This window comes from Mya arenaria, chromosome 16 (assembly GCF_026914265.1).
Source record: "Mya arenaria isolate MELC-2E11 chromosome 16, ASM2691426v1".
Taxonomy (NCBI): domain Eukaryota; kingdom Metazoa; phylum Mollusca; class Bivalvia; order Myida; family Myidae; genus Mya; species Mya arenaria.
The window spans coordinates 2,289,160-2,309,473 of NC_069137.1; the positions used below are offsets into that span (position 1 = coordinate 2,289,160).

A 20,314-nucleotide genomic window follows, 5' to 3' on the forward strand; every position below is an offset into this window, starting at 1 on the left:
GACTCGTCATATAGTACACAAATATATTCAGCGAGTTCAGGCTATTTTTCAAAATGCATGCCTTTGGATACGATTGGATATTATACCTATAACTACCTGTGGCAGATATTTTTTCTCACACTCCTCAAAAAACGCGAAAAACAACGAACCAAACATTACTAATGTAATTAATGAAAATTGACTGGAACTGAACTGCTTTCACTATAGGCGTTGAAATGAACTAAACATATTTCAAGATATAAGGTATGTCAATACCAATATAAGGTTAAACAGTCCAACCAGGTACTTAAGTGTTGCATTTTCACAAATACTGATGAAGAGATAACTTGTTAATAGAAATGAATGAGGGGTGAAGCGCCTCCCTGTTTCTACTTAATTTGTGATATGATCACACGTGTTTGAATGATGTTAACCGTGGAAGAAAATGGAAATAATCTAAACATGATTTCTAACTGTACCTGAAGCGGCTTTCACCGCTTATGATGCTACCGCTATAAGCCAAATAAAAGGCAAAACTTATGAAAATTATGTATATCCAATACCCGTTTATACAAACCTAATTAATTTTAAAATCATCTGTCGCAACTTACAGGAAAAAAATACAGAAACAAGCTCCGTAGCCAAATACTTAAACTTAGACCCCGTTTAATGGCAAAGGTCCAAACGCCAAATACATAGAACACAACAAAAACATCACAAACAAGGAACATGGAACAACAGCACAGAACTCCACTAAACCTAACCGCCTTTTAAAATTCAGTCAATTACTTAGGCCAATTTGCTTGCTCTCGGTGCTTACTACGTAGTGTGAAATGTACCTATGAAGTAACAGTCGACAAACGACAAACATATGGTATGTGCACATTATGGCGTGTATGGCATTATAACCCATACACCTTTTTCTAACGGGAAATTCTCTATCGAGTCCTTAAACAAGCTTGCTGCACAGCGAGACAGTAATCGCGCCGCTGTATACCGAATACCCGGTTAAATACCTACTCCATTTTTAGAATTCGGCCTCGAATGATGATGACTAAAGTCTAAAGTCAATTGCTGGACCTCAATGTTTACAGTTCTTATTTAGTAATTTATGTTTGGCGACAAATATGACAAATCTTATACTAGTGTAAATGCCCATTTACCCAATAACAACTACTTTGTTGCATGCGTTATCCGTCCTGTTGTTATATACTTTTTGTATGTAACTCTTTAAGTATGTGTTAGACTTTAGCGTTGTGCATTTCTTAAGAATTTTGGAATCCTTTTCAATTGTGTCGACACTGTATTAGTCCTTGTAGTTTGTATGTTTCATCATTATTTTCATATCGTTAAGAATACTTCAGAGTGCAGATATAAATCGCTGAGACAATTTCAGTTATATAAATATTGTGGAAAAATAAAAAAGCGAAGTACATGGTTCTGAATATTCATAAAATTATATCAAAGGTTATCTATACCAAAAATCTAGTTAATAATAGATGCAGGAATCTTAAAATTGAATTGAAAGATATTCAGAAGTACTAATGTTTTCTTTATCAGTTTTTTTTATTTTATTTTAATTAGCTAAACAGAAAACACTCTATTTCAGTAATGAAGATATATCGGTTTACAAAGAATACATTATTGCAAATTGAGTGGAACAAACCTCACATTAATACCTATTTTACTATTATAAATGATACTTTTCGAACAATTTGTCGAGAAAATGCGATGAAATTGTTATAGCAATTGAAGAATAAATTACGGTGTTGATCTCATTATAAGGGTATGAACGCAGTTGGGCTGGTCAAAGTGTTTGGGTCCGAAAGATTTAACGCGTGCTTTAACCAGTCAAACTGCGATCATAGTCTGTAGTCGATTATTTTATTCAAGAATTGTTGAAAAGTAATTCATTTCACTATAGAAAACTTGCAGTAATTATTTCTCCACTCTGTAAATAGGACGACCCGACCGTAATCGGAAACAGTTTATCAAATTACGTCACAATAACGCGGGAAAAGTTCAACCACTTGAAATCACCTTTAAACGTAAAACTGCAACATTAATGACAACAATGAAATTAAAATAACATAAATTAACTCTGTCTACTTTTTTATTTAATTTAAAGTTGTTTCGGGATCTGCTGACACAATATGAACAATAACAAGATAAACAATTTTCATTTTTCATGTATATTGTTATGTGATGATTCGCGATCCGGAAATATCCGAAGTTGATGCGTTCATCGAACAATATTCGCAATTGCCGAAAGTCAGTTATTTCAGGAATGGAAGTTGTGGTGTAAATATCTACTAATAGCATTTGTAATAGCATGTTAAATTGTAAATAATCTAACAAAATCATGGAAATACACACTATCATCAAATTCAGCGGTACTCAAACGGACACTTTTGCAGGAAAGAACGCGGATTATTATCAAATTCTAATTCTATTTCAATGGTCGAATAAAGCAGAAACCAATCAATTTAAAAGCGCTAGGCTCGGGCCCAATATATAATGAACACAGCACGTGGAAGCACGACATACATACCATACATGAAACAAATAGCTTAATCAGTAAATAATGAAATGACCATCATGGAACGGTCAGTATATTAACGGTTCACTAGTGTTAACTTGTTTAGCTGTACACATCTCTCACGCCACCCTTCCACAATATGTATTCCTATTCTAACGCCGAGTAGCAGCCAAAGTTATTACTTGTTCTAAATGTTACGGTGATCTTTGGTATGGCAATATGGACGAGTTAACCCGTGATTTAAAATATATCTCATATGTTTCCATTCCGGATATAAAAACCGACCCGAGTGCCTCTGTGTTGCAGGGTAATGAGGCTTGCCGAAATCAGGAAAAACATATGTCTTTAAATACATACTCATCTTAACTGGAGATAACGTAGTAAAATAAGAAACAAGGTAATCATGACTTTATTTAACGAATTAACGTATCAAAGAAAAAGATACATTCAAAAAACATTCCCTCCTTGCTCGAAGTAGTTTAGCCGGTTTCGCACTGCATGAATAAAAGAGAATGTTACTCAAAATACACACTTTGTGAATTTATTAAGTTGAGGCAAGGAAAGGGTTGAAGAGATGTACTTTTAAACAAATATATTTCTTTAATTTTGTCTTTCAGGCAATTAACAATACCAATTCAGCAATAATACAATCAACAACAACATACTATTAAATTTGATATGTAGTAAACATGATTTTGATTTACTACATTTACCGATAACGAATACTCACGGTTTTGCTAATTTCTCCTGTCTTGTCCCAAGTATATTTAAATCATTTTTTCCTCTATTGAAAATAACCGTGAGATTAATCAGTATATCAGGATAAGGAACATATCACTGCAATCTGTGAGGGAATTTATTTTAAATGCGAAACAGATGACGGTAATTTAATAATATCGGGGTCAGTATGAAAAGTGCTTAGAACCTCTCTTAAACGCTAGAATGCTCCAAAAATGGGGTAGCTAATGTCGAAGATAACTCAGCCTCCCTGCACGTTACGAGGCTGGGACCAGTTTTGTCATTTAGGAGACGCTATACCTTAAAAGGCACTCAACGGTGTGCCTGGGATTTTATTGAGTCACCGGTATCTAGCGCGTCAAAGTACCCCCACATTCTAGACTTTTCGTACTACATTTAACGCGCTCCCGTATATCTTGTAAGGGTGAGATAATCTCGAAGATATCATCTCCAGAACTAAAAATAGTAGGTGGTCGGTACTGGTCTTAAAATTTAGGTCTCTCAATTCCCTACGTCTGCCACCGTCGGCGCATCTCTGACGTCATTGCGTCACCATTTCCATTCGCTTACAATGCCCTCTATAAGCTAAAATGCTGCAAAAAATGCCTCAAAATGGGGTAGCTTATGTCGAAGATATCTCAGCATCCCTGTACGTGACGATGCTGGTATCCCCTACAAGATGCACTCGTCGGGGTGCATAGGACTTTATTTAGTCACCGGTTTCTAGTGCGTCAAATTATCCCCAATTTCGCGACTTTTCGTACTTTATGGGACGCTACACCCTACAAGATGCACTCTTCGGGGTACCATTTTCACTTCTGTGCAATCCAAGGCAGTCATAATAAACATTTGTGTCAGATCATCTTGTCCGTTTTCTTAAACCTGCTTGAACCAAATACATATTTCACTTTCAAATCAACAAAAATAAAAGTACTTGCTTATTTTTTTGAAATTTATCAATTTCGTATTCTAAATACTAGTTTGTGGATTATTTTCATTGCCGTATTGTATGTGTTTTATTGTACTCGTTTCCTGATGTTAGAATTGAGCATTACGTTTGGCAATTTAAATTGACGATAATGTTAACACCAACCTAATCTAATAAAATTAATATAACCGTTTATCTTTTACCGAAAAGTGCAAAATATGTAGGTTGGTGCCTCAATTATATTTCCATTTTATATTGACAGGAATAGTTACTACAACACTATTTATTTCCACAATACAATGTGTTGATGTCAGTAAAATGATCATAACAATACCACTTTGTTAACCCAAATTAAAGCATATGTTGCCTGAATGGCAAGGAATAGTTGATGTTGTAAACTTCTTTTGTTGTTGTTGGGGAATTCGGGCCAAGCTCTAGAGACTTTTACCATATCAGGTTGAACATAAGGACATAATCATACTTATTGCGTATTTTCTTTCAAAAGTAGCTGATAGAAGGTTCAGATTCACCAAATGACAAAGCCAAATTCACTTGACGGTATAAAGTTTAAAATGAAATTAGGGTTCTTAATCGAGACCTCAAGATTGCACACACTATTGCTCGTCATAATTTGGCGTATTCGTACTATATACACAATTAAAACGTTTCCAACAGTTGGTATTTAGAATGGGATGAAATTTATTAAGAAGACATGTAGAAAATGTCTTCAGGACGGGACACACACACAGGATGAGTAGTATAGGGTCACCAATACCAATAATGAAACCACAAAACTTTTCTTTTGAAATTTTATTTAGTTTTCTTACACTGACCAAGCTTTCAATCAAATTGAGAATAGCTTTACCGACCAACGCCAATCTGAAAATGATATAAAAGTTATAATTATAATGATGAAGATCATTCCTGTTTAATTTCCATTAACAAACTGCATATTTTAAACATAAAGTGAAACCAGAATGAATAATATGTATGACTCACTGACTTGTCTTATTCTTTACCACAGAGAAGCGTAGTGCGCATGCGCAAATATACTTTTGAAAAGTAAGGCGAACGAAATAAGACGTTTAACTGTAAATGTTTTAACAAAACAAACTATTTCCATTTGTATATTTAAGACATACTATGCTAGTCGGATGATATGTGTGATTATATCAGTTATCACTAATGTACGTAACAGAAGTTTTGCCTCGCATAAGGATGCTTAAGGCAATGGGAAGAAACCCTTTTAATTGTTATGCTTTAAGTTTCGTTCTTTTTTGTATCGATTTTCGTTCATAATAACCAGCATATATTTCTATAATCATACATGCATGTAAAGCTCATATAAGTTTAAACAACACACTATAACTTTAAACTTGAACTTACCTGCGGGAATGAAAGCTCATTGCACCATTCACACAAGGGACATACTTGGCAAATAGTGGTGCTTTTAAGAATCCCTGACTCGTAGGTTGTAACAGCTTGGTAAGCTAAAATGAATTCAGCTATTAGTAAATTTCAATTGTATGATAATAAACTGTAGTTCTTGAACATAAATAAATACTTCTAATTTAGCGTATGGTTCAAATACAAATCGAATAGAGTTTGTCATGTTACATTATTTTAAATTAAATTCAATTACTATTCTTGTTTGTTTTTTTTGTTTTTTAAAAAAATAAACGTTGGCATATCGTTAACACTGATCGCAGTAGTATGGCCTAAACTCTGCAGTTTATGTTAAGTACACCACATCTGAGTTCTAGTATAAATGTTTTGTCTGGTCGGTATTGTTTCTAAATTATTATTCCATTTTCAGCCTTTTCAAAAATAATTCATAGACGAAAAATGAATTTGTTTGTGTAAGATCCGCCCGCACCTACTGGCTGCGAAAACTTTCCGCATCCACCGTACCGTTTAAAGATGAAGCTATGAAACCAAAGAGGAATTTTCGCCGTCATTACAAAACGAGGTATAAGCTAAGGAATAAACAATTACGCCAATCAACTCCTAAAACACTAAGCCCCCACCGCTTAATCAAACGGGGCTGTATAACAACGATGAATGGAATCAAAGCGTTACACCAAAGAAGACGGAGGGGCTTGCTCGAGTCAATCCGCAGAGCATGTCATATTGTTCGGTTCAAATGAGTTATCTCAGAGAGTGGCCCAGAGCCTCGGCTACGATTATATACGATAAGAATCAGCGCCGCATCTAAAGCTGTTCATGTTTAGAGAATCACGTATATTATTATCTCATTGATGTCAACTTACATGGCTCATAGTAGTCATATACCATCACATGACATGCTTGGCTTTTCACAACAGGGTCTGAACGATCCATTTTGACATCCACACACACTTGCGTATTTCCCGCTAGCTAAAATATCATTAATATATATGTTCATAGTAAAGAACGCAATTTGAAACAAATATTGACAAAAAACAATAATTATTTAGGAACGTTATGACTTTAGATGTGTAAAACATTCTCATTTGAATACAAGAAGCAATGGTCATTGGCTTTAGTTTTCATTGACGTTCAACATCCTTCTATTTTTAGATATAAAAAACATGTACATACACTATCAAAGTAAAGAACATGAAATCGGCCGTTCCTTTCCTGTCGTTTGATAATGGTTTGGACGTTGAGTTTGTCGACATCCGTCATAAAACCTAAAATAAAGATAAACTAGTATATTTGGCATTCATTCAAACGGTTCTGGTACATACAAAATGACGGTCACTACCCTATTTTGTTGTGCTGAATAAAACATATGAAACATTTAGTATTGCTTCCCCTGACCGACATGATACGAATATTAAAATGGCATCGAAACTATGCTTTGTTGTACGCACAAATTACAAAGTGAATAACAAGTTCCGTTGCTTTCTTCGAATGATAGCATAAATATATCATACCAGTTGGCCTTTCCACTTCCATAAGCAGCATTCCGCTAGGTGTCTGGCCTGTCCAACTGTATATGTAAATGTGTATTTGTTTGAATGTAAAAAAAACACACACAAATAAGGTAACGCGATATGTATGTGCTCAAATATTAAGCTGAACGTACTGAAGGTAGCTAATGGACAAGCACGTTCGTTGTTTTGTATTAGTGCCCACTTTCTGTTTTGGTATGATGTAAAAGGGTGTACACACACTAAACGAATATTGGTAAGACCTTTTTAAGACTCAGTATATTGACGAAATTGGTCAAATCACGTTTGCATTTAATAAAAAAACAATATTTATATCATGCGGTAATTCATACATAATCTGTTTTGACTTTTTCCTTTAGATATTGGTATCCGACAAGCAATACATTTCCAAAGGATGCCTGAATTATGTTGAATCACCAGGCATCCAAATTAATCAGTTGTGTCAATGGCATGATCAAACGAAAATCTTATTTACACATCGAATACATAAATACTAAGACTATGTTTTATTTTTTCATTTGTTATCAGACGGTATGAATGCCTACGTTTATATATATAACATGGTCATAAATAAAAGGTATGCAATGACCGTTTCGCACACAATTTAAAAGCAAAGCTAGCTAGTTTAATGTGACCATTTGTGATTTAACCGTTTATGATTAAGACGTTTTATTTATCATTTTATTACAGAAAAGCGCTTTCTCTTCCACGCGCGATTGTGAAGGGAAAAACACAAAGTCAACGAATGCCGAAGGAGAACATCTCAGTCAAATTAATTGTTTGAATAAAATAATTAATACATTCTTGAACACTTATTTATTACAGGTTTGTGTAACAGATATTTGTTTTCTTGTTCTGCGGTGAAGAATTTGTATTATTCATAGCCTTTCTGTTTTCGAGCTATTTCTTCTGTAAATCATTACGAGCTGACTTTTACCAGTTTATTCTCGGCACATTATTGTTACATTGTGTTTTGTTATTGCAGCTTAACTGTCTGCAGTAATTGGAAGCGAAAACAAGGTAGAGAGAGGTTTGGTTTACATTTTCCCCATGTTAGTATGATGAGATTAGTTTAGTCATTTTTGATTCCAAACAATTGGTTTTACTTTGTATCTAGTGTAGATCTGTATAGTAATATATATTAATGTTTTAGATATGTATTGACTGTTTAAATACAAATGAGACACGAGCTGGAACGAACCATTTTCATTTAATGTGGCTAGAATATTGTGATTGATGTTTATATTAAACAGTTGTATATTGTATTGTAAATGTTAATCAATGTGATAAGCCCACTTAGGGTAAATATTTTGCAGTACCTGTTATCCAGTCCAGTTGTGCTTGTCGATACAGATGCAATTGAATAATTGATACACCCACGACATAAAACAAATGAATTGTTATGACGTTGTATAATTTCCACCCCGCCGACTGAGCAAGCAAGGTTACATAAAATACTATCGAAATGCGTTTCAACGAGTTGCAATGTATCACGCCAAGATAAAAAATAGTTTTCATTATAATTAGGAATTAATTTAGGAGTACCGCATGCAGTTGTGCACAGTGAGAGAGTTGAGGGATTCCTTTATAATGGTTGCAGAAATACTGATGCGCGGGTCTTGCAGATCGCTTTGGATATAGTAGGAGATCGTAACCTGAAATACATTGTACCATGCCTTTAAAACTATGAAATGAAATTTAAATATTAAACACAAAATATGCTTTATACAGATTACAATTATAAGTAACAATTTTACAGATCCATCAAACATATCTAGACTGTCTATGTATTATAATGATTGTGATATCTTCTTCTTATTGATACACTATTTGGCGAGAATATAAAATACTAAAGTATAATTCTGTAGAAACAGCAAGAAAACGAGACCAGTAATATATGTAGTGTCTACAGTTTTTTTATATTTAGTATTGACTTCTTTTGATTTGGTGAGTGTTTTAACAACACAAAGCTAAGACGGCGCACACTGTTTAAAAATGGATGTTTATGTAAATAATTTAGCGATTGAACACTTATACATGCCTTAACGCTACCAAAATATTGTAACTCAATGAGCTGATTATTGGAAAAAATGTAATTGTAATTAACAAGCATGAACAGTAATTTCGGAGAATCAAGCTTTTATTCCCAAATGCATGAGCAAATAAAATGAGGTTGCACTATGTACGGAACAACACTCCTGTGTACTTCTCATAAACGTCATAAATGTGTGCTTTATAACCATAAGCGGCTGCAGTAATGTCTCTTTCATAATGGTTTAATGTTAACATTTGCTGCTTTGATAAATAATTTGATCTTTTCAAACATCGGTAAATCGACATGCTCAAGGGCAAATTGACACATTTGAAAATAATGACATTATCTTAACGTGCTGGGCGTGATATGAAAATTTGTTGAGAAAAGTAAGAGGACATGTCCTATTGTTGTATTTTTGCACAAATAATATTGCTAGGATATCTTTTATTGTGCAATTAAATCCTATTTTATAATAAATGATAATACATTATCGAATTGGCGTTCATGCAGTTATATTAGTCTGTAATTTGTATTGTACGAAATCTTATGTTCAAACAACCAGCTTCAAGAAAACAAAATTGCCATTTTTCTAATAAACGGTATGTTGTTCATTTTCAAACATTTGTTAAAAAATGTGCAACCGTTTTTAATGCTTTTCATTTTTGGAAACATTGTGTGAGTTTTAAGTCATGTGCTTAGTTTTGTTCAAGGAAAAGTCACATCAATCGATTTTAAAAGTATTTCTCAGAGTTGAATTGTTCAATCCTTTGTTTGCAGTGCAAATTGACATTTTCAATGTTGTTATTTGAAAACAACACTGAATATGGAAAGGAATTCAAGAAAACGTTTATTAAATGTTTGTTTTAACATGGTCATCATAAGAGCTGAACGCTTATCAAAGTTCACACAAAGTGGCATCACATTTCCAGATGTATAGCTTGTTGTGAGCATATGTCGTCAAATAACGATGCTACTCGAACCTTAGTTATGTTTTAATTGTGTCGATGACCTTTAAAACATCGATGCTACCAACCTTTGGCTATAAACTGTGATGCTACAGAATATCGCGAATTATAATAGTTTTGCTAAAACCAAAAATCGACTTTGGCTGTTTGAACTTCTGAAGATATCTTTTACTATGTTGACTTAGAGAGAGCATACCGAAGGATCACAACACCATTCATGCTACACAGAAGTTGTCACAAACAAAAATACAGGTGGGATTTAACCCATTCTTAATTGAATGGACAATAAAGAACATACGTCAATCACCGCAACTCCTTCACCAGTTGCGTAGATGTCTATACTCGGTACGTTGGATGGCACCTGTAAATGAGTACAAACACAAAGTTCATCTTAATGAATAACAACATCGTTAAGCAACACGAGACAATGGCTTAATTTCAATATAGCTGTAATCAGTTAGCAATTCATATTCACTTTTTAGAACAGATAAAGTTTATAAGCTACCGTTTATCGGAGTAATCAAAGTTTTAATATGTACAAATGGCATATCTCGTTCTGTAATGTGGTAATAGAAAATACGAAAAACACGATACGACACGATACGTTTATTATGTTAAAATCTTTACAAGGCTTAGAGCATATACACATGAATACCAATAGTACGCCAACATAATTATAATTCTAATTATCTAAACAAAAATAATGCAGCAGCATCTCGTGACTAGAAATCGATAGCATTATTAAATATGTTAGAGCATATATATACATCAGCATTTCCATTATTTTGCCAGAATTTTTTAAGCGCAAATGGATACAGATATTTTGGTTGTATAGAATAAATTCATGTTCGAGCTAATTTAATGGCTTACAGCAGAACTACAGTTTATAAATAGTACGTCTAGATGGGCTATGTTTTGACAGACAAACACAAAGTGTTTCTTAGTCTCTATATGATTAATTTTAAGACATGTGACCAATTGTAAGTTGACCGATTCAGATTTGGACGTTTTTTATGTATTATAGTGAAGAGTGTTTGCTTCTATGCAAGATTTGAAAGAGTAAAACATAACGTAAACAATAAAATGTCAAAATTTCAAACGGATAAAGATAGGTCACACACATATACTGATTTAAGTATACCTAAGTTAACCAACATGAAAACCTTACCTCGAAACTATAAGTGGTATCGTAAGTTGCCGGAGTTATCTGATATTCATGCACGAAATTATTTCCAGTCGTGTTCAGATGCAGTCCGTAGTTTGGAAATGAACTCGGAGCCATTGGAAAGTGGGCTGCAAACTCGGACAAAGCTTGAAGCGACACAACAGTGTCCTATCCAAAACAAATACATACATACATGTCGACATGAATATAGAGCAGGTGTCAAATAGAACTGAAAATGAAAAGGATTCAGGTTAAATTTAAAGGAAAAAAGGCATATAGACAAAATATGTTGGTAATCTGGCAATTATTTGAACGATATCTTATTTGACATTCGATGAACTAGCCACCAGACTGTAGTAATAAAAGGCACGTTTTCCATCGATTAACTTGAAAAAATTATCAGTGCAGGCAAACAATCGGTCAATACACATGGATGAGTAAATTAGCTTTTTTGCATTGTTGACATGTCCAGTTTGTATAAAGGTTTTTAGGCATTGCTGGGTGGACAATAATTGCCGTACTCTATCAGGATCCTATGATTCGAGTTTGCGATATGCAGCCAAGCGTAATACTGATTTTTTCTTTGGTTTGATTAAAGGTAACCAAAAAATTAAAGCAGTTCAACCTTTGCTCTACATTACCTGAGTCGATGCAAAACCGCCTGACGGGTTCCTCTGTGACACAAGCCAGTTGACAACCTTACGTCCCTCATTCAGTTTTCCAAGTTCACTATATGTCAGGAGAGCATAAGATGTTGCTTCAATATCACGTGATGGAGCACGTGACGGTGCCGTTCTCGAGTTTGCCCGTTTGTTTACCATCCGTGAATGTTGCCAATACGTTTTGTCTCCTAAATGTAAATGATAAAATATATGTTTATTTATAAATATGTTTATGTATTTATATGTATTGTGACATTACGTAGTATAGTTTAAGGCCCATAACAAAAGATTTTGTGAAAAGGTATGTGTATCAACGTTTATCAGGTGCACTGTTACTCGCAAATGGACACCATGTTTAATTTGAAAGAAAGATACTGAAAACACGATAGTTCTACTCTATGAGACGATAGTTGATCAATTTAAATATTGTAGGTCCCAACAGTCATTTAATATGTTTGCGTATTCAGCTATTAAATACACGGTTACAATCTTGTTATCAGTCATAAATAGTTTCCATAAATGCATTTTTTAGTAAGTAGTTAAATATTTATCACTCAAAATATATCTTTGTTATATACATGTGTATGCATTGTTTTTAAATACAAGTGTCACTTTAATTGAGATTGCGTACAATTTTTAAGTCAAGTTCAAGTAAATTTGATACTTTTGTATTATAAGGTGGGCAGAAAAAGTTTGATAGATATCAATTCGACTAAAATTTTGCGGAAAATACTACATCCTATCGGGGAGACGAATGCAATCATATAAAATCATATATGTCATTGTGAGATCTAAATATAAAAAAGAACATAATCACCTTGATTTGTAGCTCAAGCGTGAAATTTATACAAGACGGACTTATGCTTCAGCCAGATGTCAAGTCAATATGTATTTTTGTATTATATGAATGGGTAGTAACAATTTTTGCGTGGGATATATACATTTATTCGACATAGTGATTGCGTAAAAACCTACATCGTTAGGGAAACTACAGTGAAAGAAAGCATGAAAAACTTACTTGTTTTCGACATATAGAAAAGAAAAAAAACTCACCTTGGTTTAAAGCTCCAGTTTGTAATTTGTTAAAGCAAGACGGACTTATGCTACTGCCAGATTTCGCCAAGGCGTAACATAACACCGCAACAGTATACATGTCGTGTGGGCTGTTGATCTGGGCCTCCAGATAATGCATTGCCTTCGTGATTGCATTATTCAAGCGGGAATCCTGCATTTAAATAACAGACATGTAATTAATATGATATTATTACACACCTCAAATACATACAGTTTAATAATAATTATTTCACATTAACTGTTTATGTGATTTGAAAATTCATCTGTTTTCGACAACGATACTTCTAATGTGATTTTTGTAATACATACTTAATACATGTCCTTTAAAATTTCCAGATTTTAGAAACAAAACATAAAATGGCTCAAGTCAGTATTGCACTTTCGCTAGAATCATTGACGTATTTATTGTGTTCACGTCCATCTACGACTCTCAGGTTTTAAAAACAACTTAAATATGCCATGTCTCGGCACTAATTGCCCTCTTTTTTATCGACATACAGAGAGCAGAAAACGTTTTCTTTACCAAAGGCTCTTGTGTTTACGCTTGATTGTTTGAAACTATATAGCAATTTATCGCTTAATATATGTGTATATAAACACTAGAAACTTTCAGTTAGTAGAGTATCAAACACATTACATCGGTGCCCGATGCGCAAATACGTTCAAAAGGTTTATTATATATAATATTTTTTACTGTGCTGTTTGTTGAGTTCTGTGCTGTTCTTCCATGTTTCATGTTTGTAATTTTATGTTTTGTTTTTTGTCTTTGGCGTTTACCCTATGCCATTAAACCGGGTGTTTGTTAAAACCTTTTGCTATTGAGCTTGTATCTGTATAAATATTTCAACAATTAACTTTAGAGGTGCAAATCCTAATTCAATTTACTCGTTCATGTTTTTGGACCAAAACTTAGTTTTCCCGGTAATGCATATGAAAACACTTATTTTGTCATTATGTGATATCAAATTGCAGACAAAAAACGTGTATAGCATAAAAAGTAGTTTGGAATCAGTGGGGTTCGAACACATGCAGGTTATGTCAAAAAGTATAGAAAACAGCCGACAAGACGTTAATAAAACTGTCGTTTTCTGATATTTCATCGTTCATCATTTACTCAGGTTCCACCTGTTTGAATTTTTTGTTTTAACACGCTTTATGATTTGCCACACTTTATTTCGTATACTGATTCTGTATATTCCTCAAATCACTGAATAGTCTTTAGCAAAGCCGACCTGATTCTATCCTCAGTGGAAACATTCCAAGAAATATTTTATTTACAGTGTAAGTTCAAATTATGTTCCGTGGCATATGATAAAACGTATTTGCAACTTCTTGTTCATATTTATTTTTAATTGTAATAATTATTTACTTTTGTGATACATAACTACCATTTTTATTTTCAAATTACAAAAATATATTTATTTTGTATTCATGCGCGTATGAACATTTTTTTCTTAATGTTCTTCCGTAAAACCAAGTCTGTTGCAAGTGTTTTCAATTGTATTGGAACTATTTTACTTACTGCTACTAATTTGAATCCTCTGTTTTCGAGCATCGCGATCAAAATAAACGCTGTGTGAGAAACACCTGTCTTTGTTCCTGACTGAAAAGGTATGTTTCGTAGATTTAACGATACTATGTTCTATTATAATTCACATCGATAAAATAAGTATTGAGCTGAATTCAAAATTTATATTCAATACACATAATCAAACATCTTAAGGTAAATGCTTCATGGATACGGAAGATCTGATTATTTCGTTTGTACGTTTATATTATTACGGCATTTATATCATTTAAATGTCAAAACATACTTGGTCAACCCATCTCATTGACGTCCCAGGTTCTCTGAAGGAGCCGTCTTGATCCTGTTGCCCAAGAAGCCATACCATAGATCTTGACAAAACCTGGTCATCTACTTTGACTATTGAGCGTGCTTGACCAAAACACTTAAGGACGAAAGCAGTTAACCTGAATCAGAAACGACATATTATTTACCCAGGTTTAAAAGTGTACATCATCAGATACATTAATGAACGTTTTTAAATCGTACATGTCAGCAAGGACGCGTTTGTACTTTACCTACTGTCCAGTGACTTAACTGATTATAACATCAGCATTTGAAACATTATTTATAATTACGTTTTTGTTTGGAAGTAGCTAATTAATACGGGGATTATTTTTGAATTTCTGACTACTGGCTTTGCCCTGTATTAGTCATTGTAAAAACGGTAAACTAAAATGTATATAAATGAATATACATACCATGCACTACCAGATAGATCGCTTTCCCCAAAAGCACTGAATGAGCCATCCCGATGCATATTTCTTAGTTCGTTCTGATAACCTTTAAAATCAGTAGAAAACATGTAATATTGGATGTCACATGCTTAAGTATATAATATTTATTTTTGATGTTTCAATTTAGATATGTCATCAATAGTGTTGTTTTATGGAAATGAAAACTTGTTGTTTTTTGCAAATGTTACTAGTCTGCGAATAATCTTTGTACTCATGGAACGAGAAGTTTAAAGTATGGCATGTAATTGATTCACAAGTCAGTACATCGAATTCCTTTGATACTCATGAATAAATGAAACATATTTTGTCTTGTTGATTTAAGTGTTTATATAACAAGAAGACGAGCTTGCTATAATGTAAACAATATGTACTGTATTGTATTCGCCTAATATTCTATTTATCCAATATTGTGCACGCAAATCAAGTATTTCAGTCATTACATTTACTCAAATACAATTACATCAAAGAGTATCAATATATCTTCTCCAATATAGTTTAATATTGAATATGAAATGTGTCTTATAATCGTACTGTTATTCTGATTTATGTTCATTGTCTTAATCTTGCGAACATAATACACTAACAGTGATGCGGATGAGATTAGGTATAATACCGAATTTCACTTGCTGCACAGCCTTATCCTCTATCTCCTTAGTAAGCTTTCCAACCGTTTTCAGATATTTAGCAATGTAAACGTCAGGTGCAAAGTTAACCATATTTTGTTCTCCACAACCGTGCGGCATTATCAGCAACCTCTGTAGACCATCAATACTTGGTTTCATGAAGTTCCCTGAACAAATAATATTTGGTAAATAAACAGGTTACATCAAGTAGCTTGAAGCAAATGTCACTAAAAATAAAAGTATTGGAAGTCAAATGAGCCTTACTTTTTCACCAACTTAAATTATTAGTTATGACATGCAAACAAAATGAAATATCACAAACAAACGAACAATGTGTACTTTGTTGTTATAGTGAAGGGTCGTTCCAATAGACAAAAAAAGAAAAAGAAACACTATTAACATTGTTACCTGGTACAAAACATTGCAATGAAATCATGTAATCTATGAATTAATCACTGTTGCTTAGATATCTGGGCCACACATATGCCATTCCCTGAACCAGTTAATATGTTTTCACTTTAATGTTTTAATAACTGAAATCAGAGATGGGGTGACTTTTTTGAAACATTTCAAGGTATTATATATGACTGTTTTATTCATCGTTTCGTGCAAATTAAACCCGTCCATAAGATGATATGGGGCGCCATAATGCAGCTACGAGTGCAATTGAAAGGATACATATGCAAAAAAATGTACAAAGCACATTTACAAAAAAAACAGTGTTTTGTTTAATATATGAATCTTTGAATAGACACAAGGAATGAGATTGGCTTACCAGTCATCTTAACTGTAACAGTTTTACTACCCGGGGCCATATGCTCTGGGTCTTGTAGGGACACGGTGAGCTGTTGGCTGGATAGATGCGTCAAATTAACGAGTTCCTGAATATTTTCCCTTTTTAAGATTCCGTATGGCTGTAAAACATGTCGTAAACATGCAAATTATCAACACACAAACAAGAAACTATAAACTTGTATGCCTTCTTCGAATAGTTCAGTTTGAGAAAAAACATTTAGTCATAAGAAATATTACTTTATTTATATGTGTTTCATTTTGTTATATATTTATGTAATAAATGACAGAAAAATGGTAATGCTGATTATGGTTTAACTTAATGATAAATCTTAACTTGTAATATCTAGCTAATTTCAAATCCATTTCGAAAGTAATCATTCGGAGCTCATTCTCTGGCATGCTTTCCAACGAACGAATGTATAACAATCTATATTGACAAACACATTGATATCTTTACTATTCGATATAATGTACCTTTCTAATGTACTACACTTTTGTACACACCTATATTAGGGCCAGCAAAATTCGTAAGAAACTAGCATTTGATTGTTATATGAAGTCGTATATAAAACCAAATTTAAACTTTTAACCTAAACACTCCTCGTATTCACTACATATTTCATAATAATGATGAGCAGATTTGGTTGGACACATACCACGACATTCACTTGTTTTTGTATTTGATCAACAGCAGCAGCTCTGAGGAGATCCCCTGCTCTAGCCTCCGCAGTTATTGTTATCCTCCCAGTTTTAGTTGGCGTAAAGTGTACAAAAGTAGATTTACCTTCTCCCGAATTAACCTGAAATATACAGAGTGTATGGTGATTTGTATAATGGTTTTATTTAAATGTGAGTAAATGTTGTTCCGGTTCCATTTGAAATGAACACATTTTAAAAACGAAGTAGTCCGTGCATAAAAAAACAAATCCTATGAACACATATGCAATAATCAGTAAGAACAAAAATATGTCTGAAGTGCAACTAGAGAAATGATCTAAGACATGATTATGATAATTATTATTCGGGCAATTTAATCTTGCCGGTCATTTATGTTTATGTCATCCCATTAATCTGACATGCATAATTGCATTTAAGCAGGCTCCTGCTACGGCATCACAATTGATTGCCAGCGCTCTACGAAGGGATTGTGAGTAACTAAAGGAGCTTTTCTAGGTAAGTACTTAGTCAATGTTGTTGCCAAACCCTATATTTGTTTAACCTTGCGTGTTTAATGTAATACAGGTGATATATGTTGGCTGCCTTTTTAAATGATTATGAATAATGTCTTGACACAAAGTATGTATATATGTTATATATAATAAGGGCTACACGGCTATGTATTACTTTCATGATATATTTTCATTTAATGATTGTTTCTTATTTATTGCGCGTTCATGCAGTATGAACGCTCGGCCGCGATTTTGCATATCCATGAACCGCTTCAGTTACTATCGATATATTTTGTCACGACGATTATGGATTAAGTTCAGTTTAACAGGTCATGTTTGCCATCAATGTAGCTTAATGATTTGTACGTTTTCTAGAATTGACATTTTAAGACGATTGTTCTTACTCGAAAAGTACATAACCATCTGACATGTTTCAATTATTTCATGTATTTAAATGTTGTTTTATAGTAAGTTATTATATTTTAAAAATATTTTTCTTTAATATGAGTTATACTATTATTATTTTATTATGATAAAAAATTATTTCGACATTTTAAGTGTCGATTTTTTTAAAACTTGAAACAATTACAGTGTCATTTTATCGGTTACTTGTGTACATGTGCCGTGCTATATTTAGCAAAATGTTGATCAGATTAATATATCTACGCACGGTGATAAACAAAGCGCACAATCTGAGCATTGCGTTCTTGCATTCCTCCTCCTTTACGAAAGGTCGACCGATTCGTGCGAAATGAACAAAAATTTGGTCGTTCATAAAATCAAGTAGGTATGTAAATATGAATATATTATTATTTTCTGTAAGTCATTAAGTATTGAGTCTAAATAATAGTTTGATATTATAAGTGTTTATTTGATGATGTTTTGTACGACACTTTAAGTAGGCGAGTTGTACATATCAGTCCTACTTACCTTTAATTGTAACGAAAGAAGAATTAAGCTATCAATTGTGTTTCCTATTGAGTCCACCATTGTAATACTTGCAGCCGGTATAGGATGATTCATGTCGTCCGAATGTTGAATTTGGACAGAGACCTGTACAATACATTGGTTATTGGCAAGTGGACTTCAAGGCACATTTATATACAAGTAGCTGTTGCGATGTTCAAGCGTGAAAGAAATTCACTGTCTCGATAAACTGTATCAAAAATAACAGTTTGAGCGGTCAGTCATATGGTCAACGTTTCATATATTGAAAGCGAGTATTGTACAACGCTATAATCCGAAAAAAAATATGTAACCTTATAAAGTATCAAAATACATATTAAGTTAGAAAGGTTATATAATGTATCTGTTTTTTACTATTCTGACTGTAAACCAACAAAATAGCGACTTCGAAGCAATAATAACACACAATCAAAATATATTTTGAGTGACTTTGCGAAATGAAACAAATGTTTCCTTTGAAACAAAAAAATATTATTACCGACGTACCTTGAAGGATCTACATTTTAAATTGTACTGATGTGTGAAACAAGAACAACAAGATTGCAATAACAATTGGAAGTAATGCTATAATATATTGTGTACCTGTTGCGTGCTCGGTAGATAATTGAAAACAGTAACTTGCAGAAGGAACTCTTCCCCTTGTACGATTGTTTCTGGGAGGTCCATCGTAATAAAGAACTCGTTTTGTACAGTGACCTGTATTACAATATTGGCCAGGAGTTGTCATTGATATTGGTTTAAACAGTATTTATTGCAATGTACCTTATTATACGAAAGAATACTAATCGACCTGTGAACGCTGTTATCAAAAAGGTGTGTACAATGCTTGTGGAACGTATCCCCTAATACAAATATTGATATGTGTAATTTCAAGGCCACAAGATAAAAAACAAATTGTGGGTTTTAAAAGATTATACATTCAATAAATAGTATTCTATGTAATTATCTTCCTGTTGCTACGACAAATGTTTGCAAAATTAAACTATAATGTTTTCATAACAAACATATTCTTGGAATGTGTCTAAGACAATCAGATATCAATTAAAGGTGCTATTGTGCTACAAACGTTATAAAGTTTGTACGACATTTGTACCTTAGTAATATTTTCTGCAATTCCGAAGCCGCTCTGGTCATTTTTCGCAAATACTGATGTAATCCATGACGTCATCGAGTCGGGTACCTCACGCGTCAAATGAATTTCTCCATTTGCCCTGTTGTTAGAATATATAGTGTTGAAAAAAAGAAGAAATTTTTATTTTCAGAAAATTAACACTTTGAATAATAATTAACACATTTAACATTATCCTTACCATTGTGAGTTGTGCATGTGTTGATCTGTAGACTCTAGCATAATTTAAATATTTTTCTATACATCATTCTATCTCCTCCCTATCTATTGCATTATTTTCCCATATATCTATCCCTTATCCACCTCCCCC

General features: G+C 33.3%; 1 protein-coding gene across 1 annotated transcript; it reads right to left on the reverse strand.

Annotated features, from left to right (window-relative positions):
• Positions 1–4,979: 4,979 nt before the first annotated feature.
• LOC128222612 (CD109 antigen-like) lies at positions 4,980–20,009 on the reverse strand. The gene is made up of 19 exons (XM_052931706.1): positions 19,969–20,009; positions 19,458–19,571; positions 18,840–18,962; positions 17,397–17,540; positions 16,721–16,859; positions 15,936–16,112; positions 15,287–15,368; positions 14,836–14,992; positions 14,544–14,624; positions 13,001–13,172; positions 11,927–12,135; positions 11,289–11,453; positions 10,419–10,481; positions 8,666–8,775; positions 7,103–7,158; positions 6,765–6,856; positions 6,455–6,560; positions 5,571–5,674; positions 4,980–5,063 (listed from the first exon to the last, which is right to left on the reverse strand). Exons 2-19 carry the CDS (start codon positions 19,539–19,541, stop codon positions 5,046–5,048), a joined length of 2,082 nt encoding a protein of 693 aa, XP_052787666.1. The 5' UTR covers positions 19,542–19,571; positions 19,969–20,009; the 3' UTR covers positions 4,980–5,045.
• Positions 20,010–20,314: the final 305 nt, after the last annotated feature.

Bases quoted from the DNA above. Each gene is read 5' to 3' on its own strand.
- LOC128222612 (XM_052931706.1), bottom strand. From the start codon at position 19,541: ATGGACCTCCCAGAAACAATCGTACAAGGGGAAGAGTTCCTTCTGCAA. The intron at 16,860-17,396 runs GTATGTGTCCAA...CATGTTTTACAG, and splicing joins AAAAACAAGTGAATGTCGTG to CCATACGGAATCTTAAAAAG. The intron at 15,369-15,935 runs GTATTATACCTA...CTGATTTTAAAG, and splicing joins TGTGCAGCAAGTGAAATTCG to GTTATCAGAACGAACTAAGA.